We start from the raw sequence: 26772 nt of genomic DNA, 5'->3' as shown, positions 1-26772 counted from the left end.
GACAAAACTTACGTGATCCAAAAGTTACTCCTGTTCCGAGTGAAGAGCTGAGGCTATGAAAATTTACACCACATTATATGATGGTTACTGTCTACTCCGTGCAGTCTGGTAGATATTTATCGCCTTTATTTAGGAGTCGAAAATTTGTGTGAACATCTATCAGGGCTCCTGGCATCACATCCTAAGAGCCGGTAACCTCCGAAGTTACTGAAGAGAAGTGGCCGCGCCATAGCTCAAGCGGTTAGTCGCTGGCTTCCCACCGCGGCGGCCCGAGTTCGATCCCGGGTCTGGTCAAGTGGGATTTGTGGTGGACAAAGTGGCGCTGGGGCAGGTTTTCTCCGAGTACTTCGGTTTCCCCTGCCAATCTTCATTCCACTAATTGCTCCACAATCACCCTCACCTATCATCTGGGGCTGGTACAATAGGCCAGAAGTGGCCGCAGTACAAGGGACTTAGTCTCACCCCACTAGTGATAAAAAAAATTCTGAAGGGAAAGCGTCAACTTTCACGAGTCTCATCAACTGACTGAGAAGTGATCAATAAAATTTATCGAAATGTATGAAAGGAGAAATAAGAATTAAAAACGGCCCTGATATTCTCATCATGTTTAAAGCACACACGTCAGCTATGGTCGAAGAATTGAGGATCGAATTTAATAACACAATTGTCGTGATAAAATTCATTCCGAAGTTTAACATAAATGGGTCATTCATCTCAAGCTTAATTTCTAGTTTTCTTTTTAAATTGTTTAAAAGTTGGTACTAACTTCGCCGAAAGCGGCGGTCGCTCGGTCGGTATACTTTGCTTGCGGACTAGAAGCCAATGAGTTTATTTTTTTTGTGGATTCGGAAAGCAACAGAGACCGACAGTTATCTTCTGAGATGTGACGCCGTGTAGTTCGGTATAAATTTGCGGACGTTTAATACTGAATTTAAGGTGGGATACTAATAGTATTCACGGAGACTTTAGACGTTTTCCTCAGTCCATTGAGGCAAATATTAAGCTATATTTTTTTCTGTGGCGCTACAGTCCTAATTTGGGCCTAGGCCTACCTCCATGAAACTCTCCGTTTCACTTCGGTTTACTAGATCTTACACATTCGGTATGACTCCTTGGGCGAGTGATCAGCTCGTCGCAAGGCCTCTACCTCTACACAAACACAGAAAAACGCAAACACACAAACTAAACATCCATACGGTGAAGGGGATTCGAACCCACGATCCCGGCTTCCAAGCGAGTGAAGACAGTACATGCCTTAGACCACTCGGCTACCGTGACCGGCAATTTATAAGAATGATATATAAGAATTCAGTTCGTACCTCACAGGAAACAGATCCGAACCCACGATCCCGGTTTCCAAGCGAGCGAAGACAGTACATGCCTTAGACCGCTCGGCTACCGTGACCGGCAGTTACATCAACTACCATTACTAACACTCCGTTTGAATGTTGCGTGTCGGTAGTTGCCAATACCATGCGAAATACTTCGCCTCCATCCTGTAATTAGCGTCACTGCAGGAAATCCAGAAGCAATTGTCGTAGTTTATTCTTCCGATACGTTGTCCCATGGGTTTAATTGCTGTTCATCCGGGTCTCCGTGATGTCACCGAATGCATCTCAGCTCCGGGGACATAACGGCATTGTAAGGAGTACTGGTCAAATGTCTGCCACTTCTTTTCCCCACTTGTACGTGCCTAGCTGTCGCCTGGCTGGACGTTACGAGGCTCAGAAAATATTTAAAAGACAAGTATATTACTTATATCCCCATCCCCCGCTACTCGACGGATCCATGGACACTCCCACAATATGTTCAAGCATCGAAAAGATTATCTTTTCCCGGTAAAGTCAATGTGCGCATGCGTTGTTGATGTTTGCAAGTTCAGTCACGTCGGTCCGCTATACTGGCAGCGTGGCAGAAGAATCGTATAAATTTACACCGATTTTGAAACTTTTTTGAAAGAATTAGTGAACTGATGTACCCTATAATAAAACCAAAGCAAATGCTAAAATTGGGTAGGTTAAACAATGAATCACTAATCGATGAAGTTTCATGGGACCAATTAACGTCGATTAATGCAAGATGTCTGTGCTCTATATTATGACAATATAATGTAACGGTGAGATAAAAGGTCTAACATTACGCTTTTTTTAGTCAACTTAGAAAAGAATTTTCGAATGTAAATATGTTGCATAAACGTAAGTTATGTAGTGAATGAACAAAAAGTATTTTCTATCAGTGCATCGTGTCTATTCTGCGAGTTCTGATAATATTTTATGTGAAAGGTAAGGTAAAATTGTCTCAATGCCTGGGCGTAAAGCCGGGCCACCCTGTTCTTGGGGGATATAAATACGGGGAGCTAGCCCTCCATTTTGGCGGAGTCTCGAATCTGAGACAGTAAAAATTAGTCTTAAATTCCGTGCTAATCGGACCTGAGAATAACTGCGCTGGCGAGGACCAGCAGCGATTGTAAACGACAGACATATCTCATCAGAGAGGATATTATATAAGGACTATAACCGTAAATGTTCATTTGTAAAATAAAATTACTTGTCGTGAGTCTCAAGGGGCTTGTCGCCAAGACGAACTGATTGGTGGTAAACTGTCAGTCGTAAAGTAACTCTGACTCTGCCTGATGAGAGCATTCGTCAGGCAGAATTCTTAATTCAGGAGGAGTTCAACATGTAAGCTGTTATAATTGGTTGTAATTGTAAAGAAGTAGTAATAAATCCAATCATCTAATCCAGAACCCATTATTATTAGTCACGCAAACCCCGAATACGTGACAATATGTATCATAATGTGAGTTCTGTTCAAGGTATTGCCGACTGCTCCATCACTGTTTGCAGTCAATGCTCGGGACCCGAGACACGGCCAGAGGGGAGGCCGGATGTGGGAACGGAGTGTACTCAGCATCTTATGTATGTAGTACCCACCACCAATATGATATGTAATGTTGTGCACAGAATCGGTAAAGACAGACAGACATAGAGGGGCAAAGCACCAAGTGGCGTGGGAACAAATGATATTGGCAAAGACCCAACGCAGGGGCTTCGCACTCGGAAGGGACAGCCAGGGGTCATAATGGTGGTCTCCTCATAGCTAGAAAGAATTAAATTAAATCAAAGTAATAATTTTTGTTATCATTATGATTGTCATTTTAATAATTATTCTACAAATATCCATTACAGTTATGTTTATGCTTTAAATTGCGCGTGTTACGTGCAAGATTATTCCGTATTTAAGTATAATTTGGTTCTTCATTCTGTCCCTCCATTTTGGAAAATGTCAGTCTTCGAGTTTCTGCTCGGTACGTCACATATTTATCTATGTTTACTGCCTCTTATTCGAAGTGAAGCTTATCCACTTCTAGATGTGTTTCAGCTGATAATGTTGTTTGTAGGACTGGGGATGTGTCTCGAGCCAAAGTTGTCTCTCTTAATCTTGTTTTAAAATGACCACTTCTTAATTAGAAAGAAGACAAGTATATTCAATGCAAATATTTACCAATTTCTCACGGTATAATATTTGCGGTGACTGCACTAATAGATTTCTTATTAGTGTACAAATTATAAAGTTGGCCTTGTTCCGTCTTTCGTGTCTACGTGTTTGCTTGGGTTCCTTCCTATGCTCTTTCTTTATAGCTGGCTGAGTAACGACAAAAAAGGAATATTATTACTAAAAATAAAGTAAAGGTATCTCTGTAAGAGGCCATGGAGACCCACAGGGTTGTGAGATGTTGAGGCTCCCACAATTCCTATAGACAATCGGCTCATAGATGACGGTGAGGTTGTCAGCCCTACGCGGCGGCCGCCATTTAACCCCAAGAATATTCCTGGTACTCATTTCTGTTTCAGACTGAGTCGAACCCAGGGCCATAGTGCGACCCTAAGTATTAGGTCAATTTAAAAAAAATCCAATAACATCATCAGGACTTGAACCTCGACATTCCGGCTTGTAGCATAGTGCCTCAACCAATTACGCTATCGAGTGCCTCGTATTATTACTACTATTACTAATATTATTACAGTAATTTTATAATGTGAGCCGGGATAGCGCAGTCGGTATAGCGACCAGCTACTGCTGGACGACAGAGGGGTCGGAGTTCGAGTCCCGGTAGGGTGAAGAATTTTCACTTATCCTGTCGTTCAGACCGGCTCTGAAGTCCACCCAACCTCCTATGCAATGGATACCGTGGGCTCTTTTCCCGGGGATGTAAAGCGGCCGGGGCGTGAAACTGACCACTCACCTCCAACTAGTGCCGAGGTCAAGAAAACGTGGGTCTATACATCCACTCCCCTATACGCCTTCATGGCGTAGTGTTTACTTAGTAAATTACAGGGACAACTCTACCTTACAATAATTTCATACCATGTTACATGACAGCCTGACTTTGAAGCTCGGTCAAACAGCTTCACGGAAATTAGTTATGAAATTATGTTGGATGCGTGGTTCTCAATATAAGATTTCCATATATCTAATTACACGTGGGGCCGGTCACGGTAGCCGAGCGGTCTAAGGCATGTACTGTCTTCGCTCACTTGGAAACCGGGATCGTGGGTTTGGATCCTACTGAGGGCATGGATGTTTGTGTGCGTTTTTCTGTGTTTGTGTACAGGTAGAGGCCTTGCGACGAGCTGATCACCCGCCCAAGGAGTAATTCCTAATGTGTAAGATCTAGAAAAACCGAAGTGAACGGAGAAGTTCATGGAGGTAGGCCTAGGCCCACTGTGGCTGTAGTGCCAAGGAAAAAAAAATTACACGTGGGGGAGTGGAGGTATAGCTCCTCTATTCTTAACCTCGGCACTGTATGGAATTTAGTGGTTAGTTTCACGAACCTGTCGCTTTACTCCTGATGAAGGGGCTTCCGATGCCCTCTTCATAGGAGTCTGGTCGGGCTAGTCTGGACCATGTGGAAAACAGAAAAAAATCTTGCCCCGGCCGTGAATCGAGAGCCAATTCCTCAGCTGTCCAAATCGTTGTCCGTCACAATATCGACTGCGTTAAGGTGGCAGGGACAAGAGATTCTTCTCTCACTCATAACATCCAAAGAAGCCCAGGGACAACTCTCACCCCCCTTGGCACTACAGCCCCAGTGGGCCTAGGCCCACCTCCATGAACTTCTCCGTTCACTTCGGTTTTTCTAGATCTTACACATTAGGAATTACTCCTTGGGCGGGTGATCAGCTCGTCGCAAGGCCTCTACCTGTACACAGACACAGAAAAACGCACACACACAAACTAAACATCCATGCCCTGAGTAGGATTCAAACCCACGATCCAGTTTTTCAAGCGAGTGAAGAGAGTACATGCTTTAGACCGCTCAGCTACCGTGAGCGGCTCCAGGGACAACTTTACCTTCTATAAACTCACCACATCCAACTACGTCAATCCAAAATGAACAGACTGAACTAGCATATGCACAGACCTGCATTTCTATACTTAACAGTTGATTAAGAAACCAAACACCTTACCAAATAACCAATTCCATATCACGTGGACTTGCTTCAATAGTTGATATCTAGCTGAGCAAGGAATCCCCTGACTGTACAGGACGCGAAGATTCCTCCTCCCGTTCAGAAGACCCCGGCACTGAACATCGTCCTGAAGCAACTGAACAGAGTTTGCACCTACAAAGTGGCCATAACATCGGATACTTTACTCCCGTCTCAAGAAAAACAGGAGGCTGCACTGCTCACCGAGCATAATCAGAATGATCAGGTCAAGGAGGATGAGATGGGTTGGACATATAGTACGCATTGGTGTATAGAGGAATGCATAGTGTTTTGGTGGTAAGGCTAGAAGGAAAGAGACTGCTAGGAAAACCTACAACTGGATGGGAGGGTAATATTAACAAGGATGTTAGGAAATAGGGTGGGAGAATATGGATTGGATTAATCTGTCTCAGGACAGAGGCCAGTGGCCTGTTCTTGAAAAAGAAGGTACTGAACCTTCGGATTTCGTAACATTTCGGGAATTTCTTGATTGGCTCTGTCTCCTCAAGGAACACTTGGCTTCATGGAGTTTGTCAATTGGTTTGTTGCTTTTGTTTTTAATTCCCTTAGTGGGGGGTGGAGTCCAACTGAGTCCACTCACCACGGCGGCCACTGATTGGTCTATTGTAGCCTGCCCCGGGTGATTTATGATGGAGAATTTGGTGGAATGAAGATTGGCAGGGGAAACCGAAGTACTCGGAGAAAACCCGCCCGTGTTACTTTGTCCACCACAAATCCCACTTGACCAGACCCGGGATCGAACCAGAGCCGCCGCGGTGGGAAGCCAGCGACTAACCGCTTGAGCTATGGCGCGGCCTTGGCTCGGTTTGTAGCTTAGTCATGCCCGTCTACTCCTAATTCTTGCAAGTAGTCTCTTTCTTTGAGGATTTTCAACCAAATTTGTCAATGTGTTCCTCTTTTAAGCACTGATTCAAAACTCCTTATCCAAGTTTTGAAACAAGGCCATTAACTCAAACCTGAGGTTCCTCCACATAACTTACGGGCCTACCATGGGAGTTTTCTTATGCGTCAGCAGTCGTAAAGCATAGGCCTAATTACATGACATCATTATATTGGCCCCATTTCGCTTGTAATGGGAACCCACATTTAGCGAGTTTCCGGTCGGAAATCGGAAGTAAGGTATAGAAATGTCTGTATGGGGTCTACATTTTGGGGTGGACTGAATAAACACACAAGGGGGTGGGGAGAAATGGGTTTAGAAGCACGTGCCACTCGAGTTCCATCTGTCTGTCTTCACTCCTGCTATTGCAACACAATGGAAAGGGAACTTTCCAGACAAGCCATGTGTCGGCGTCTTTAAAACTTTCCTGCAGACGAGGTGTACAGTTCCTCGAGAAAGCGGACTCTACGTGTTTCCATGACCTTCCAAAGACATCCTCTTCATCCTTTCATTTCTCTTCCATATGTTCCCTCTCTTATTCTTCTTTATTCTTTTATTCTTATCTTTTTACATTTCTCCCTTTCTTTCTATAACTCTCTCCGTCTTTCTGTCCTTCTCTTATTTCTCTCCTTCCTTTTTCGTTTCTTTATTTCACTCCTTCTTCCTCGCTGGTTGTTTTTCTTAATTTCTCTCCTTTCTTTCTTCTTGTTTACTCTTTTCTTCTTTTTTCCATTTCTCCCTTTCTCCCTTTCTTTCTTTCTTTCTATAAGCTCTCCGGCTTTCTGTTCTTTTATTTCTCACCTTCCCTTTTCGTTTCTTTATTTCACTCCTTTACCTCTGGTTGCTTTTCTTAATTTCACTCCTCTCTTTCTTTCTCTACCCATTTCTCTCTTTCTTCTAAACTGTAGCTATATAACGTCAAATTTCACGTTTAAAAAGCCATGAGTACACCGTGTAGTCTAGTAGACATTGTAGACGTTTGCTGACGTTTCGGAGGAACAAACTGCTTTCATGTTCAGTTTTGAACATCTACCAGCCTTATACGGCATAACCTCCCAGAAGATGACGCTCTTCCAAGTTTCGGAACAAACCTTTGTCTCGGCACTAGATGGAGGTAACTGTTCGGCTTCACGCCCCCTTTACCCACCAGAACCTCTATGGACGTGATGAAAAAAAAACTCCCTGACCTGTAGCCCACAAGCGAACAATACGGACCGAGCGACCGCAGCTTGTCAGCGAAGTTAGTGCCAACTTTAGCGGATAGAGGGTGTCGCGTGGTCAGCGCAACGAATCCCCAACGGCCGTTGATCTATTTTCTAGACCGGAGCCGCTATTTCCTTGAAATAGCTCCTCAATTATCATCTCGAGGCTGAGTGGACCCCCTTTCAGACCCACTACTTCTCAGAAAATTTAGTAATGCCGGGAATCGAACCCAGAACCTCTCGATCTGTAGGCAGGAACTCTTGACCATTAGACCTCAGAGGCGGTCTGAAAATCATTTCCTGAAATTTTATATTTATGTCCTCTTCGATCAAGTTACCCACTTATTCATTTTTCGTGATAATTCATACAGAATTCACAGAGCAGAAACAGGCAGTGCGTTCATACGTCACTATTAATACTGATCAGACATCTTTTCTTCTCCTCCGATAGGAGCTCTGCATTTCAAGCACTCCGACGCTTACGTCATCGCCAACCTGTTTGATATGCGCACCGATGTTAGAAATTATCAGCAGAAATCATCTGTATTGATGATCTGCAATGGCATGGAACCTGCAATGATAAATAACAGGAGATCGGTTTGCATAAACCTACAGTCTAGACTTCTGCAGCAAGATATCCAATGCAGTAAACTCAAAGTGTATTTGAAGAAAGTCGTCTTCTGGGTTTTGGCGCCGTGTGTATTTTTCGTTTTGGCCGATGTTTCGGAGGAACGTATCGCCTCCATCTTCAGAGCAGGTGAATGGCTTGTGAATGCAGAAAGCAGTAGCTCTGAAGATGGANGACTCAGCATCTAACAGAAATGAATACCAGGAATCTTCCTGGGGTAGAGGCGGCCGGCGCTTAAGACTGACAACCTCATTGTCATCTGTGAGTCGACTGTCTAGAAGATGTGGCAGCCTCGACCTCTCACACCCTTATGGGCCTTCACGGCCTGTTACAGGCATAACTTTATCTCTTTTAATTCATTATTACTATTATTATTATTATTATTATTATATTACATCCCTCGCTTACCGCAGCAAGCATTATCATTTAAGTGGTAATAGTGAACTGTTAATATGTAAGGGTACTGATGCTGATTTGAACGTACGTGTATTACCTTGGCAATCACGTGAAGACACTTGAATAACATCAGCATCAGTATCGAAGGCGGGATTCGAAACCTGCATTAAATACTCTATAAACTGCGTCCGAGAGGGTAAGGAAATTTTGTTGAGATGATGGTTCATACTTAATGCCGCTCGATACTATGCCACAAGCCGGAATGTCGCGGGTTAGATTCCCGAGGATGTCACTGGATTTTTCAATTGACCTAATCCTTCCAGCCGCGCTATGTCCCTAGGTTCTACTCAGCCTCTAACAAAAACGAGTACAATGAATCTTCTTGGCGATAAAGGGCGGCCGGCGCGTAAGGCTGACAACCTCACCGCCATCTGTGAGCCAACTGTCAAGAAAATGTGGAAGCGTCGACGTTTCGCAATACTATGGGCCTCCACGGCCTGTGACAGAGATAGCTTTACCTTCTAACAGTAATACTGGTTCTAATCCTTCCAGCCGCACTATGCCCCTGGGGTCGACTCAGCCTCTAACAGAAATGAGTACCAGGAATATTCTTGGGGGCAAAAGGCGGATGGCGCGTAAGGCTGACAACCTAACGCCATCTATGAGCCGATTGTCTAGAAAATGTGGGAACCTCACCATCTCACAACCCTATGGGCCTCCACAGCCTGTTACAGGGATACCTTTACTTTACTTACTTACACTTTGAAGATTTGAATATTACCGTGTATGAATGGAGAAAGCATGTCAACCGGGAGAGACAAAACTTGATTCGTGAGGAAATTAAGAGGACACTGAAGTCGGTTAATGTTTGCTACCATGCAGTCCAGAACCTCTTGTCTTCTCGTCTGTTGTCCAAAACATAAGAATCAGAATATATAAAACTATAATTTTGCCTGTGGTTCTGTCTGGGTGTGAAACTTGGTCTCTAACATTAAGAGAGGAACATAGAGAACATGGTGCTGATGAGAATATTTGAGCCGAAGAGAGACGAAGTGATGGGAGGTTGGAGGAAACTACATAATGACGAACTTCATAACTTGTACTATTCTCTAAGTATAATTAGAATGATCAAGCCAAAGAAGATGAGATGGGCGGGGTATGTAGCACGAATTATAGCGAAGATGAATGCATACAGGATATTGGTGAGAAAGCCAAAAGGAGAGAGAGCACTAAGAAGACCAGGACGTAGGTAGGTGGACAATATTAATATGGATCTTACGAGAGATAGGATGGGATGTTATAGATTAGATTGATCTGGCTCAGGATAGGGATCAATTGAGGGTTCTTGTGAACATGGTAGTGAACCTTCGGGTTCAATAAAATGCTGGGAATTTCTTAATTAGCTGCACAATTGGTAGCTTCTGAAGAAGGGCTCAGCTCCATGAGTGAGTGAATGAGTAAATAAATTTATGCTCTTAACCGATATAAAATAAATCCCCTCTCTTTCGGAGTACATGTGTACTCCTATTGCACTGGAATAGCCTATAACTTTCTGTCCTTTTTTATTTGCTATTCTCCAGGATAAGAGTGAATGAGAGATTGAGACCTCCACAGCCGAACTCGGCGAGACAAGAGCTATTGCTCTAGCTATGAGGACACTGCGCAGTCATACAATGACAGCCAATCAATAAAACAATGATACATAGAGTAACGCGAGATCTCATGGGAAACGGATATCTGTCACGACTCCAGATGCCATACAAAGAACTAATGACTAATGTCGAGACAACAAGAGGACTCAGAAGAAATTGCAACACGTTGCATCCAGTCAAGGTTTCTGGTTGTCAACATATATCAAATCTAAGGTCAAGTTCAGGATTTCTTCTAAGTAAGAAGTTCAAATATGAATGTCTGCCACCAGCCTGCAGTTGTATTACGAGCAATACACTGGAACTTTGTACTTGAACTTCACATATAGGCTTATGCCTTTCCTCTCTCCTCCTCCTCGTCCCTCTGGTCTCGGGTTCGACCTCAACTCAGCTGCGACTACACACTGACCTCTCGACGTCTCTAGAGGGCCTAATTCTTTGGGTTCTGGTGTCCGCTACTTTCCATTCTCTTCACATATATTAATCATTTTCTTCTGAATTTGTATATTTTTACCGAAGAGGGATGAAGTGACAGGAGGTTGGAGAAAACTGCATAATGAGGAGCTTCATAACTTGTTCTCTTCTCCAAGTATAATTAGAATGATCAAGTCAAGGAGGGTGAGGTGGCCAGGGCATGTAGCAATTGTTCGACACGTCGTTTTATATGTGGTCCGTGTCGTATCAAAGAAAGATAGGCAATCAGATCTTCCCAGAACTTGTATTTTTTTACATTTACTTAATAAATGTGTAGTTTCTTCCATATATAAAGTTTACTTGTTCCAGTAGGCACACTGTCACTTCTTAAAATTTCATATCCACTGCTTGACTTTTACTAACATTTTATTACTTACTAATACAGGTCTCATTAATACACAGAAATGTGATGACTGTCATAATTTTTTAAATTTTGCCCTTTTCCTCTGTTTACTTTTTTGATATTACAGGATTTGAGGTTGTCACAGCGGTGGGTATGAAGAGTTCCATCTTCTGCGATGTAACATTGTGTAGTCCAATGAAAGTCAACCGGAGAAACGTGTCGCCAAGATTTTCAGGATAGAAGAATAAGCAAAGCAAGATAACAACTTGATAGCTGGTGGAAAGCTAAGATGGTTTCTTGCTTGGTTATTTCTTCTACCCTGAAGATGGAGGCGACATGTTCCTCCGGAACGCAGGTTGACTGTTAACGGATTATACGGCATTATATCTGAGAAAATATCTCTTTGATATTCTCTTTGCATTGTTGCTATCCCTTAACACAAATGTAAGTTCAAAGAAATATATATACGTACGTGTACACTCGGATGCTGACGTCTCGTAGAAGTCTTCCTACCTTTCGAAGGAAAATACTGCTCCACATTCAGGGTGTAATAGTAAGCAAATCAAAATTTGTCAGATTACATGGTACCGCATCTCAGAAGAGTTACTCTTCATACTTATCGTCGTTAAAACCTCAAATCTAACAGAGAAACTTTTACTTCAGTATTTACGTTATAAGTCTAAATGATTTCATGACAAAGACATGAACAAAGTAGTTAAAATATGAAACTTTTAATCTCTCATATGATGCAGTGATTAATAGCTACCTCTGCTTGGTATTAAGGAGGCCTCGATTTTAAATCTCGGTTCGAAGACCAGCTACAATCACGATTAATATTTTTCTTACTTTTCTTCAGTCTCTTCATGAAATTTCCTGTATACGTGGTAGTACCTCAAATCACGCCAAGACCGCTCTCTTGCCAAATCATTATTCACTAAACACCTCACCAATCGACACTATATGTATAATCCAAGCTATCGAAAGTTTATTTAAATAAACCATAATTAAATAAATGAAATTCACGTTTTTCCTCATTTCATCAAGACAAATATTGAGATGTAATTTTAACATACGCCTCAACATTCCAGTCCAACACTTATAATTCGTAATACATCCTACAATTCAGCAAGTGTAATTAGGAACCAACACTGGGCAACGCACCTAAGGCCAGACAGCCGGTTCAGAACTTGCAGATCGCTTTTGTCTCTCGGAGTACAAGACTTGACTTCCCGCTCTGTCATTCTGATTTCATGGCGGAAAGTGCGTCCATTACAGAACGCGCGCAGACATGAGTCACAGCTTCACGCAGGCCAGCGTGAGAAATAATAAAATCTCTCGTAAGATCGCCAGTAAAGGTAAAATTGTCCCTCTGCTTAAATGATGAAGCACTACGCCATGAAGGCGTATGGGCGAGTGGATGCACGGATCCACGTATTCTTGATCTCAGCACTAGTTGGAGGTGAGTGATTAGCTTCACGACTCGGCCGTTTCACCCCCGGAACCCATTAGATAGGAGGCTGGGTGAGCCCCAGAATCGATCTGGACGACGTGAAGAGGAAAAAAAATCTTACCCCTCCTGGGACTCGAACCCCGACATCTCGGCCGTCCAGCCCGTAGCCTGTAGCTATACCGGCTCCTTCGTAGGACTGCCAGTACTTCAGAAATTTCCTGTAAGTACTCTAGGTTCGAACTGAGGACTTCCAAAATCTACAATACATCCACAAAATAATATTCTTTAAGAATTCTTTGCTCGTGTGTAAAAGTAAATTCTGTGCGTAATTAATTAAGCACCACGTTATTAATATGGGCACGCGGTAGCGCAGTTGATTGAGGCACTATGCTACAAGCCGGAAGGTCGCGGGTTCAAGTTCCGATGAAGTCACTGAAGTTTTCAATTTACCTAATTCTTCCAGCCGCACTATGGTCCAAGGTTCGACTGAGCCTCTAACAGAAATGAGTACCAAGAATCTTCTTGGGGGGTAAAGGAGGCCGGCGCGTAAGGCTGACTTCACCGCCATCTATGAGCCGATTTTCTAGAAAATGTGGGACCCTCAAAGTCTCACAACCCTATGGGCCTTCACATCCTGTTACAGGGATAGCTTTGCCTTTACTTTTACAACGCTATTAAGTGGACAAAACACGGACAACTTAATCTTTTAAGTGTCAAATTATAGATCTGTTTTATTTAATTCTGTTACCTAAGCAAGACAGTACTGATACCAGTATTCTGAATGTCACACCTTGCAGTGTGGCACATGGATACGAAGGATATGGTGCCAAATGTCATCAAATGAATTAAATCACTGCAATTAACTTTGTTCTAAGTCAACAATATAACGAGACCCAAACAAAAAGATTGTTTGTATATGTCGTTAAGTGCACTCACCAGAAATCGGAGAAGAAAATGTAATTTTGGCCCTTTCTTTGATTAATTAAACACTCCGCCATGAAGACGTATAAGGGAGTGGAGGTATAACCCAATAGTCTTGACTTCGACACTAGGCTCAAGTGAGTACTTAACTTCAGGTTAGGGCCGGGCCATAGCTGAAGTAGTTAGTCGCTGGCTTCCCACCGCGGCGGCCTGAGTTCGATCCCGGCTCTGTTCAAGTGGGATTTCTGGTGGACAAAGTGGCGCTGGGACAGGTTTTCTCCGAGTACTTCGGTTTCCCCTGCCAATTTTCATTCCACCAATTGCTCCACAACCACCCTCACCTATCATCTGGGGCTGGTACAATAGGCCAGAAGTGGCCGCAGGACAAGGGACTTAGTCCCACCCCACTAGCAATAAAAAATAGCTTCACGCTCCCGCTGCTTTACCTCAGGAGATAATCCCCCAATACCCATTGGTTATGAGGCTGGGTGAGCACCAGTGCCAGTCTGAACGCTGTGGAGAAAAGAAAAATCTTGCTCTTGACATAAATGGGAGATGAATTTATTTTTTTTTCTAAATGGTCTCTGTGTTTACTTAAACACAAGATGAAAACACGCAACGAATAGGGTCACAGAGCCTTGCATTCTTATACACGGCTCTGAATGAAGAATAGTGGTCGGCTTCAAACTCCGGCCAATTTACCCCTTACAAAACAGCCTATTGTTTCCATTGATGGGATTCTGGACGGTTTCCAGTGTAAATCCGGAATTAATGAAGAAGAGAATAATCCCTGCCCATTCCTGGATTCGAACCTTGCTTGTATAACCAGGAGACAGTCACTTCACTGTCTGAGTTATACCTACTCCTTTCCTCCTCTTTCCTACCCGCAGAATATATCGTAACATTCCCTGTTGTAATACACTGTAATATTTTATTGTCTAATAAATTGAATGAGTTTTCCATAAATAATAACCTTCAGCAATTAAACTGACTGTGAGCAATTATCTGACGACCGTCCAAGCACGACAGCCTGGCATAATTGAATTCTGTCGTAACGCGATTCCATTTGTGTGAAGTCGCTGTTAAACCATGCGCAACTTCAGAGAACTGTCCTTCAATTACGTCTGTTTTGGTGTGTGTAACCGACTGACTGAACGAAAGAAAAAGATGCAAGAAGCTTTTAATTCTTTATTTCCTCCCCCATTACTGTCCGTTCCATCTCACTCGCACAACAATTTATATATTATCCAGTATCTCTTTCCAATTTCCCCATACCCTGCAGCTATAAAAGTCTTGCAGTGTAAGTTCTGTCCTTTACTAACACCGGCTTACTGGACACATATCGTCCTTGTCTACTAAGCAGTTCCTTTTTTACTGACAAGGGAAGTAAGAAGTTGTTTGGGGGGGGGGTTACTTGTTTCCCTTTTTACCTGTACAGCAATGTTGCCAGGTGTTCTTGTGGTGTCGCCGGTAGCAATGCTGCCCTAAAGGCAGCGACGGGTTTGCTGTGTTAGTTACATAGAACCTGGGCATGCAGGAAACCTTCCCGCCAGTCGGTATCTCGAAGCTGCCGCAAACAGACGCGCTTGGTGAACACGAAAGCCAGTCGAGTGTTGGAAATTTCGTACCAGAGCCGAAATAAAATGTTCTAGCGGTGCTGTGTGCTAGGAATGTCGACAGCTACGACAGCACATTTAAAATAAACCGAATTTACAACAAAACAAACACGTATAATGAAAATATGTTGTATCTGTGACGGTGTTGGTTACACGAGTCCCCAGTAGACTAATTAGTGTAGTTATCAGCAGACTGCAAAAGTGACAGTAATACAAATAAGAATTGTCTTTCAGGAAAAAGAAATGTGAAACGGAATTTGTTTTTATAGACATATTAATATAGGCACTTTAACTGTATTTATGACGCAACTGACGAGTAAAAATATTTAATTACAATATTTCAGAGCTAATATATAAAACGCCTAAAAGTAACACAGACTCCACTGTTATGGCAACGGATGAATATTCACTTCGACTGTGCTTCAGAAAATTGGAACGAGATACAATTGTTCGACGAAAAGGCACTTGTTATACAACAGAATTAATATAAATATTAAATCTGTCTAAAATCATTCAATATACATGACGACGTGTAAATCTGACAAATGATTTAGTCACGATTATTAAAATAAAAAACTGTTTGTTAACTAATTCTAAGAGTTTTAGCAGCAGCGACCATGCCATCGAGGTCACCAGCTCTCCTGTTGTTTGTCCTGATAGCGGTACCGTTAGCAACAATAAAAGGATCCTCAAAATTTAATAATGAGTTAATGCAAGATGGTGATAAAGTTAAACAAGAGAAAGTGTTAGAACTGCTGGACCAATACGTGCTTCATGTAGACAGAGGTCGGACGGACGATCAGACAGAAAGGGCTCCGGATCTCTTGGACCAATATGTTATGCACGTGGACAGAGGAGCACGTGTTGACTTGGAAGCAACCAGAGGTTGGAAGTGGGATATACGTCATCAGGCAGGCGTACAAGATCGAGAATCAAGAAAAGTTGTGTTGCAGAATTCGAAAGATCTGACACGCCGAGGAAGTAGGAGGAACCAGATACAAAATACCACACATGAAAGAGATGGAGGTCACAAATGGGGAGCATTACGAGCGACAGACCGTGTCAGAAGGAATATTCATGGAACTGAGAAGGGCCAGAAAGACCTGACAAATCCAAAGGATCGTCTGCGTTCGAAGCATGGAATTAGAGCTAGAAGAAGTTTAAGAGAAACAAGAACTGTGGAAGGTGTGGCAATTTCAGGCAAGAGACCACAGGAATACAGAAAATGGAATACCGCTGATGTAATGGGTCGGAACCCAGGACACTGGTCTAAAAGCTATGTAAGAGATGACGGCAAGGGGATGGCGGAGGAATTTATTGCGGCAGAGTCTAGGCAGAGGCGTAATATTGAAGCTGGAAATAAAACTGCTGACTCGGGGAAGGAAACTAACCGAGATTTGATCACTGGACCATGGACACACACTGTGCAGCTGGACGATTCTGTGAATCTGAGTTGGAGTGTGAAGGACGGAGGAGATGACATCGAGTTCCTGGTAGAGGCGGCTACCAGAGGCTACGTGGGGGTGGGGTTCTCGCCAGGAGGTGGAATGGCTGCAGCTGACATCATCCTGGGCTGGGTAGACGACAACACCGGTGAAGTGTATCTCGTGGTAAGTTCGCTATCGAGAGAATTCTATTAGGCCTGTGATAATTATAGTATGTTTAATGATTCGTAATTTGTACTCTTTGTCAAATATAATTAGAATGACGAAGTCAAGGAGATTGAGATGGGCGGGGAATGTAGAAAGCATGGGGACGAAGATGAATGCATATACGGTGTTTATGCGAAAGCTAGAAGGAAATAGGCCACAAGTAAGATATATATATATATATATATATATATATATCATCAGTTCAGTTCANAGTAATAAGACGGTGCGGTAGGGGATGGATTCATCTGGCTCAGGATAGAGATCAGAAGAACGCTCTTGTGAGCATGGTAATGAACCTTCGGGTTTCATAATATATGACGTTTTTGAGTAGTTGAGCGAATGGCGCCTTCTCAAGAAGGGCTCTGCACCAAGTTAGTTAGTTAGTTAGTTAGTTAGTTAGTTAGTTAGTTAGTTAGTTATGTATAATGATTATTTGTTTATGTTTCGTTCTTCCAATGTTTATGCAGACTAAACTTCTGATGAACTCCCGTGCCTTGTTTTGTCCGGCAGTACATAAAAAGTAAAACTATCCCTGAAACAGGCCGTGGAGGCCCATAGGGTTGTGACATGTCAAGGCTCCCACATTTTCTCTAGACAGTCGGTTCACAGATGGCGGTGAGGTTGTCAGCCTTACGTGCCGACCGGAAGCCCTTTACCCGCAGGATGATTCCTGGTACTCATTTCTGTTAGAGACTTAGTCGACCCCAGGGCTATACTGCGACTGGAAGGATTAGGTCAATTGAAAAAATCCAATGACCTCATCGGGAACCGAACTCGTGACCTTCCGACTTTTAGCATAGTGCCTCAACCAACTAAGCTACCGCGAACCCTTGGATCCATTTCAGCTGTAAAGTCTTACGTTACATTTAGGTAGATCTCAAATCTGCTTTTAGGCAAAAACAGACACAAATGTCAAAGCGCAAAATATCCTTGTTACATTATATTTATTTATTAATCTACTAATTTAAAGACTCTTTTAGTGTAACAGACTAAACGCCATCGAATGACAGAATGATTAATGAATGATACATTTGAGAGGAAGTGGTATGAAGCGGACGTGGTATAATTTCATATAGCATCCAGCATTTTCCTGGATAGACTGAGAAAACCACGAGATCCCACAGTCAGAATAGTATGTCTCAGCCGAAATTTGAACCCAGGAACTTCTTAATGCGAAGCAGGCATGCCTCCGATGGGAGGGCGACATCTGGCATTGTGTTGTAGAAATGCAATTGGCCCTCTTCGCTGGAGTACGTAAAGTGACCTAAAGTGGACATATTTCATTGCTGTGGCGACTAATTTAATCCTGGAACAGATCTGCGGGGTATATAACGTAATTTCCTAAGATAAGTTCTTTAAAATCTTGAATAAACTTTTCCGAAATAGATTCTTTGAAGCAGTAAATTTTATCTTATTGACTTTTCTCGGAATTCAAGAAAATGTCCCATCTAAGCAGTTTGAGATATTACGTTACAATTTAGAGATTTACACAGGTCGCATAGTGTTAAGTTTTTCTCAGAATACTACCGTTTCCGCTGTCAATTTAATATTCCATCAACTCTCCCACATTCATTACTCATCCTATTATCGACACAGTATAGTCCCAATACCTCTAGTGTCGTCAAATAGCTAACTTAAAAAGTGAATGGGGAAACATGAAGTACATGTATAATTATGGTGGGGAAACCCCTTTAAAAAGTAAGTTGAAAGACGGAGAAAATAAATGACGACCACGCGCAGGTGGCTGGAGTTGGATGAAGAATGCATCCAATTTTGGGTTCTGGTCATAGAGGTTTTAATTTGCTGATTTAACTATCAGAGAGACAGTTGGGTTTCCGTAAGAAGCTGAAAATTCCACGACTGGCTGAGCGACTGTTAGATTCTCAAGAAGTTCTCTTCTTCACACTATTGGTAACAGTTTACTAACGACTGTCTATTGAGACAGCTCTCATTTCTTGGCAACTGCGTCTTAGCACCCACGTGATAAATGGAGTTAAACTTTCAACTTTACAACTGCATTTTCATGAACTGTATGGGATTATCCTTCCGGCCGCACTATGGCCCTGGGGTTCACTCAGCCTCTAACAGAAATGAGTACCAGGAATTAAATAAATAATTTTCCTGGGGAGTAAAGCGCGGCCGGCGCGTAAGGCTGACAACCTTACCGCCATCTTTGAGCCGATTGTCTAGATAATGTGGGATCCTCAACGTCTCACAACCCTATGGGCCTTCACGGCCTGTTACAGGGATAACTTAACTTTACTTTTTACTTTTACGCCCACCACAGAACGTGAAAAGTAACTGAGCTTCCGAAGTGGTATTTCCCACAGTGCAGTAGCAGCCCCTGAGAGAATGCAAATTAGGGGACAGTTTATCTGAAGGGGCCAAAGTGGCGTTGTGAATGAATGCAACTAATGATAATAATTACAGAGAATTAGTTAAGTCATATTCGTCATTTTCCTATTCTTAGCGACTGCAATATCTGTGAAAATACGGGTACGTTTTCTAGATTCTAAAGAATTTTGACGATGACGTACACGACATTCGGTATTACTGGACTTTTGGACTTTGTCCATCACTCGGTATTCTAAAGAAGACAACTAGACCACTGGGGAGACCAAGGCGTAGGTGGGTGGACAATATTGAAATGGATCTTAGAGAGATAGGATGGGATGGGATCGATTGGATTGATCTAGCTCAGGATAGGGACCAGTGGAGGGCTCTAGTGAATATGGTAATGAACCTTCGGGTTCCATAAAATACTGGGAAATTCTTGAGTAGCTGCAGAATTGGCGGATCCTTCAGTAGGGCTCAGCTCCATGAGTAAGTAACTAAGTAAAGAACACAACTTTCCGGACTTATATCAAGTGTCCGAAAAGTTTTATTCTCTAGAATACTGGACGACGGACAAATTCCTAATAATCGGAAAAAACACCCAGTTTCCTGAACGTTGTGTTCTTTAGAATACCGAACGTTGGACAAATTCCCAAGAGGAAACAGATCCAGTTTAAGGAACAGTGTGTTCTTTAGAATACCGGACGATGGATGAAACCCAAAAACCCAGTAATCGAAAACAGATCCAGTTTCCGGAACATTTCGTTCTTTAGAATACCGGACAATGGATAAATTCCAAATTCCCAATAACCGGAAACAGATGCAGTTTACGGAACACTGTGTTCTTTAGAATACCGGACGATGGATGAGCCCGAAAACCCATTATTCCCAAGTGATCCAACGTCGCGTTGACTTGTTCAGGATTGGAGCTGCCGTGCTATTACTGTATAATTTAGCAGCATCTTGGAATTACAAGGCATCGCTAATTAGCTTAAGATTTTAAATATTTTATTTACACATATAATTTACGTACAAAATGTTGGTGATATTTTGTTTAGATTTAAAAATCTATTTCATATTGGCTGACTCGTCTAATTAAGGAATTTGTTTGACACGAATATAAAAGCATAGGATCCAACTGTTTATTAATCAAAATGTTTTATTACAATTACGTAACACCGAAAATAACTCGATCTGTCACTTGATTAACCAGTTACTATTAATATCTGTCCCAGCGATTGTGATAAAACCACAACATACTACTATTTTTAGAGTAAGGGATTTTTAGCTCCGCAAAAATTCGTAAGTTAGATATCCAGATGTCGTAACTGAGAGGTAACAATTATTCGTCGCAGTTCTTAAAGATTCTGTCTCTAAATTTCGTTAATTTTCAGATTATTAGTACACTTAATTCCTTTGGCCATGAAAGCAATATACCAATAATTAAACTCAGTAAAATAATATTATAAATCAGGAAAAAAGTCCGTTTTGTTCTGTCTTCTGTGTTCAAGTATTCATGTCCTAAACACTGTATCCCTGTTTTCCACTTTCCACAAAAGTGGATATAGAAATATCAAGAATTTCGGGGATGGATTTTTGAGGTGATAAAATCAAGAAGGATGGTATGAGCACGGAGTGAGCTTAGGGAGAGCAGGAAATGCATAAAATATTGTAACATGACGCCTGAAATCGGAATGGTCCATTGCTGGGCAACGGCTGGCTAAGGCGCGTATCCGCTACAACTGATATGCTTGTAGAAATCAAAGCGTTGTTACGAGACCACGTTTCTTAGCAACGGACAGACACCGAATAATAGACGAAATGTTCGGGGTGGTGATCTCTATTCGGTTCGCCTCGAGTAAAAAAAAGAAGGGGACACGTAATTGATTCGAGAGTTCATTAGTCAGTCATTAAGAGAATTGAGAAAGCAGTTCAATACTTCAGTGTTTAGTTATGGAGTGTTAACCGGCGGGAAATAGAAGCTGAAACACTCTCAGAACCAAGTCAGACACGGGAAAGGAGAAAACACTCGTAGTCCAGTAAGGAATTGAGCGATTGGAATTAAAAAGATTTTAGTAGCAGTGACAATAAATCGAATCATCCTATCCACAACCCGTTATTATTAGTCACGAAACCCCGGACACGTGATACAGAAGTGACAGAAGTGGTTATGACCATAAAAACGTGCAATATGCAGTTCCTGAAGATGTATCTAGAAACTACATGATATACACTGAATTGTACTATCTTGTAAGATGTAACGCCCGAGTAGTTCGATAGAAATACGTCGACGTTTCGGAGGAACATACTGAACCCATCTCCTAAGTCGAAGAGTAATCTAAGCAAGAAATAAAATAGACGAGAGCTTACCGCCAGGAGGAAATACGTAACTAAAAAAATAGCCATACTCCGATCTGACTACACGGTTCACTAGTTCATGATCTGAAGATTCACGCCGCTGACTGTTGAGGTCTGTTACCATGGCAACGCTACTGAAGCGGGGGATGCTGCATCGCAGACCATCATCATCATCTGTCCACCCCGTAGCTGACCGCAGTCGAGGCCACGTTCCAAGGCCAGACTGGCTCGCGAGAAAGACACATCTGTCGTGCCTTGCAATTAACACAGCCAAGCGCACAAGCCGCCCACAAGAACAATTAGGAATCGACATCTCTATATAGGACATGAACCGGATTCTCGGATTTGACGTCTGTAGTGTAGTGAACAGGCACCGACGTTTCGGAGGAACTCGATGCCGCCATCTTCAGAGCCTCCCACCATCATGAAAAAATCGTCTTTCACAGAATCTCCAATGATTGTTAGGTTATTTAACGAATAAGATGTTAAAATTATCATAACGCGTACTATGTATGGAAGCATTTGTAAGGAAATAACCGTGGCCTATTTTATTTAACGATAATAACACTAAACACACATACGGGAGGTATCTACAAAATCTATAATACCTACAAGCACAGCTAAACACACTCTTACAGCCGCAATAATACATAATGGCACACACACACACACACCGTGATTACAGCAATAACGACAACTAAAACATGACGATAATCATAAGCACTTGATAACAAACAATACACCTTATAATCGTGATTATAGCCATAAGCACACCCAAAGACGTGATTATAACTGTAAATACATATAAAGACACAACTCAAAACACGATTATTATTATTAAAAACATATAAATACACCGTAAGTTCATGATACCCATAAGCACCTGAAAACGGGACAAAAACATAGGCTTAGTTATTAAGAAGCCGGTCTAAGGCATGCACTGTCTTCATTCGCTCGGAAGCCGGGATCGTGGGTTCGATTTCCACTCAGGGCATGGATGTTTGTGTGCGTTTTTCTGTGTTTGTCTACAGGTAGAGGCCTTGCGACGAGCTGATCACTCGCCCAAGGAGTCCTACCGAATGTGTAAGATCTAGTAAACCGAAGTGAAACGGAGAGTTTCATGGAGGTAGGCCTAGGCCCAAATTGGGGCTGTGTCGCCACAGAAAAAAAAAACAGTTACTAAGAAGGGAATGAAAAATAAGGAATATATCCTTAACCGGATCGGGTTTCGAACCTGATACCCTGGCACAAGTAGGCAGTAGTTTCGCGCCCCAGTAACATCGGCAATGAGTAACTTGTTCTTGAATATCTAAAGTTGCCCCTGTGTTTAATTAACTAAGCATTGTGCCATGAAGACTCATGGGAAAGTGGAGATATAGCTCCACCATTCTTGACCTCGGCACTAGATGGAGCTGAGTGGTCAGCCTCCCCGGCCGCTTTAACTCATGTACCCATTGGATAGGAGGCAGGTTATGCCCCAGATCAGGTGTGAACGCTATGCAGAGCAGAAAAATCTTATAATCCTAAGAATCTAACCCGGGGCTTGAATATGTAATAAATTAATTTACATTTAAATTTTTATAGTTTATTACTTTAATTATGTTGCTAATTCAAATGCTTCCACCATACCGAAATACACGTGGTTTGGTGGGGATCCCCTAAATATATGAGACACATGCAAGACGTATTGAAGACTGTACTGAACAGAATAGAGTCGATTTTCCCACCGCTCCTACCAAGCAACTGCCACAAGGGGAACAGCTGCGAAAACAGGCGGCTTATGTAATATGTACGGGTACACACAGACCGGTGCTAACTCCGAGCTTAGTCAGTATCTGGGCTTGTATTCATACAAAGCAACTAGAGGACAAACAAGTTTATTTATTTATAATTTCTTATTTATAAATTATTTAAAATATGATAATTATATTAATTATTAGCATTATTTATTTACATCTTCACATAATTTCTTTTATGTTTACAGGTTATGATAAGTAATCGCGTTATATTTGTCTTCTGTTGCGAATATAACTCCAATAACATTTGCATGATCTTCATAAATTCATTTATAAAATAAATTTAAAGACTGTAAACGCAATATCAAATTCATACCCCTAATTTGACGTGTTTAGCTGTCTTCTCTCCTTAGCCAGTGTACAAGGATATTATGAATAACAGACATATCAGGTGCTGAATTGGATTAAAGCTGGATCAAATGTTCGACCGTTACTGAGAACTGAATGTGTTAATGTCATTTTCGAAGCAGTTTTAATTGCATGCTTCATGTATCATCAAATGGAACGAGATGACCATAAATGATGAAAAGGTACAAAATCTGGAAGACGGGGTCTGTAAATGTCAATCCGATATTAACCTGCAGGGACTGAAAGATCCACAATAAAGATCAGAGAAGTTGACGGTCTGGTCGAGATTTAAGCTAGGTCTGTCTTGAATACCAGTACACTGCATTACTGTTACGCTGGTATGTTCAGTGAAGAGTTTGAACTGGGTCTGTTTTCTAACACATGGAGAACAGATTTACGAAATAATATTCTTTACAGCGAGTTTTAATAATCCATTAACATTCTGCTAGATTTTATATTCCGAAAATATGTATTTAGAAAAAAATAAAATATTTAGAAATATAAGTAAACCAACATCATATTATTGAAGATCAGGGATAGTGCAGTCTGTATAGCGACTGGCTACGGGTTGGACGATTGCTGGATCGGTGTTCGAGTCCCAGTAAGGTCAAGATTTTTCTCTTCTCTACAGCGTCCAGACCAGCTCTTGGATCCAGCCAGCTTCCTATCCAATGGGTACTGGGGGCTCTTCCCCCGGGGTAAATCGGCCGGTGCGTGAAGCTGACCAGTCACTCACACCCTAGTGCCGAAATCAAGAACGCGTGGATCTATACATCCACTCCAGCATTTGTGTTCATGGCGTAGTGTTGAATTAGTTAAACACAGGAACAGCTTTACCTTTGTGTGTTATAGCACTCTGTTTCTTAAACCTCTCCTGCTTCTGTCACGCGTTATGAAACATATGTAAATTTACAGGACCGCCTCTGTGGTCTAGTGGGGATTCGTTGCGCTGACCAGGTAACACCCTCTATCCGCAAAAGTTGGCACTAACTTTGCCGACAAGCGGCGGTCGCTCGGTCGGTATAGTTCGCTTGCGGACTACAGGCCACGGAGTTTGTTTTGTTTATGTAAATTTACATGTCGTTATTTGTCACGGTAGCTGAAGCATCTAAAAATCTTCCGAAAGCTTGGAATGTAGCAATAGCTAAAATACGAGAATGGATTGACCCACAGGAGAAGTAGCTATTTTTGGAAAACACGAATAGAATTACACACATATAATGAGGAAAGTTGGTTAAGATCTTGATCTTTCCTAAATCTTGGCTACACGATTCAACCCAATTATCAGGCAAGTCCTGATGTTACTTCAAAACAGTCACGCAAGTGCATTGCAGAATTCCTAAAGAAATCGATATAATGATCTTCCTTCCGGCCATGCTGATAAGAAGCTGAATAACTTTCGTTACTGAGCATGCGATATCAGAGGAAGCAAGCTGTTTCCTCCAGTCTGAAATGCTATGGCACCAGAAATACAACGATTCATTTGCTTCTTCACCTAACCGGAAATAGATAATAGCAGGCGCTCTCAACTGATCTGGCCGGAAATCTGAAAAGGGGTTGTCTAATTTACAGGCAGAGAAGACACCTATCCGACCGCCTATGTGGTAGCCTCGACGTCTCACAACCCTACGGGCCTCCAGGGCCTGTTACAGGGCCATTTTTACCGTCACTCCTGATATTTTCATCGTGTGTATTATCATCAGTCGGTACTTTGTACGCTCAGGAAGAGCATCTCCGCCATTTTAAATTTAACTTCATGACGTTTTGTCTGTGTCCGGCGTCTAGATCCATAAACAAGATCTAGTGGTTGCCACAGTCCTATAGATTTTGAGTAGTGGTTCATGTAATTTATAAACAGATCATAAGAACATTCGTTATGTTGCAAATAGTATTTTATGTGTCCAGCACTCAGACTCATCGTACTCTCTACGTACGAAACTAAAAATGGCGGTGCAGCCACCACGTGAAATCTACTGTTTATCTAAGTGTACGGATTTTATGAGAAAAAAAACATTCAGAGAAAACTAACGAAAATTGGCATGGCAGAAACTTATTAAACATACCTAAGTGTTCTGTATGTTGAAATAAAAATGGCAAAAAAAAAACTTGGATGATATGTTTACAGAATATAGAAAAATGTGGTTGAGGCACTATGCTACAAGCCGGAAGGTCGCGGGTTCAAGTCCCGATTCGGTCATTGGATTTTTTTATTTGACCTAATCCTTCCAGTCGCACTATGGCCTTGGGCTTCACTCAGCCTCTAACAGAAATGAGTACCCAGAATTAATTAAATAATTTTCCTGGGGAGTAAAGCGCGGCCGGCGCGTAAGGCTGACAACCTTACCGCCATCTTTGAGCCGATTGTCTAGACAATGTGGGACCCTCAACGTCTCACAACCCTACGAGCCTTCACGGCCTGGTACAGGGATACCTTTACTTTTTACTTTTACTTTTTTTTACGTACGGTTTACCCCAGTCCATATATTATGCGAAGTTTGATGTACTGAAAATATAAAATGGAATATAAGCGATCGTCCTCGAGTAAGGAGCTTGTGGCACAGTTCACTTTCTACACGTCTCCAAACTCTTTTTTATTGTACTTCGCTCTACGGAGACAAAACGTATGAAATCGTTTCGCTTTGGTCATGCATTTTTAAACGGTTATTTCCGATCTCCTTCTTTTGCTAGGCAGTTATGACAGCTATTTTTGTTTTTCAAATGAAACCAATTCGTTCGAAAGAAGTAATCGTGTACTGGGAAATTTCAATTACATCACTAATAACAACTGCATCAAATTTGTAATTTAAAATACTAATTTAACAATCTGAGAACCAGAGGGGCTCAGTCAATATAGTAACTAGGCCACAAGCGGAACGACGGAGGGATATGGGTTCGATTCCGAGTAGGAGAAAGATATTTTCTTTCGCCTTAGCTTGCAGACTGAATATAGGTCCGGGTGATTCTTAACCAGGGAAATAGCAGCGATGCTTGAAGGTAACCACCCACCTCCATCTATTATCGGAGTTAAAAATGCGTGGAGTTATATTTCCATTCCCCCATTCGTCTTTATGACTTAATTTAACAATATTATTCTATTTAAAAAACTTAATCAAGACTTAATTATTCGTCCTTTCATCCTTTATAACACGTACTGTTGTTATTGCTTGCCATTATCATCTTAATTTTTTTCTCTTCCAAACTACATCCATTCC

The 26772-nt window shown here is 42.0% G+C and overlaps 1 protein-coding gene across 2 annotated transcripts in view; it reads left to right on the top strand.

Moving 5' to 3' along the window:
• The first annotated feature begins 15021 nt into the window (after window positions 1–15021).
• Window positions 15022–26772, top strand: part of LOC111869051 (MOXD1 homolog 1) — a 74080-nt gene continuing 62329 nt past the window's right edge. For both annotated transcript variants that reach the window (XM_023860253.2, XM_023860252.2), the window contains exon 1: window positions 15022–16682. In XM_023860253.2, coding sequence (XP_023716021.1) covers window positions 15690–16682 — 993 coding nt within the window. In that variant the 5' untranslated portion in view covers window positions 15022–15689. The remainder of the gene's footprint in view (window positions 16683–26772) is intronic.

Source organism: Cryptotermes secundus, unplaced genomic scaffold (genome assembly GCF_002891405.2).
Source record: "Cryptotermes secundus unplaced genomic scaffold, Csec_1.0 scaffold70, whole genome shotgun sequence".
In the NCBI taxonomy this organism is placed as follows: domain Eukaryota; kingdom Metazoa; phylum Arthropoda; class Insecta; order Blattodea; family Kalotermitidae; genus Cryptotermes; species Cryptotermes secundus.
The sequence above is the reverse complement of the archived record's forward strand: the minus strand, read 5'-3'. Positions and strand labels throughout refer to the sequence as shown.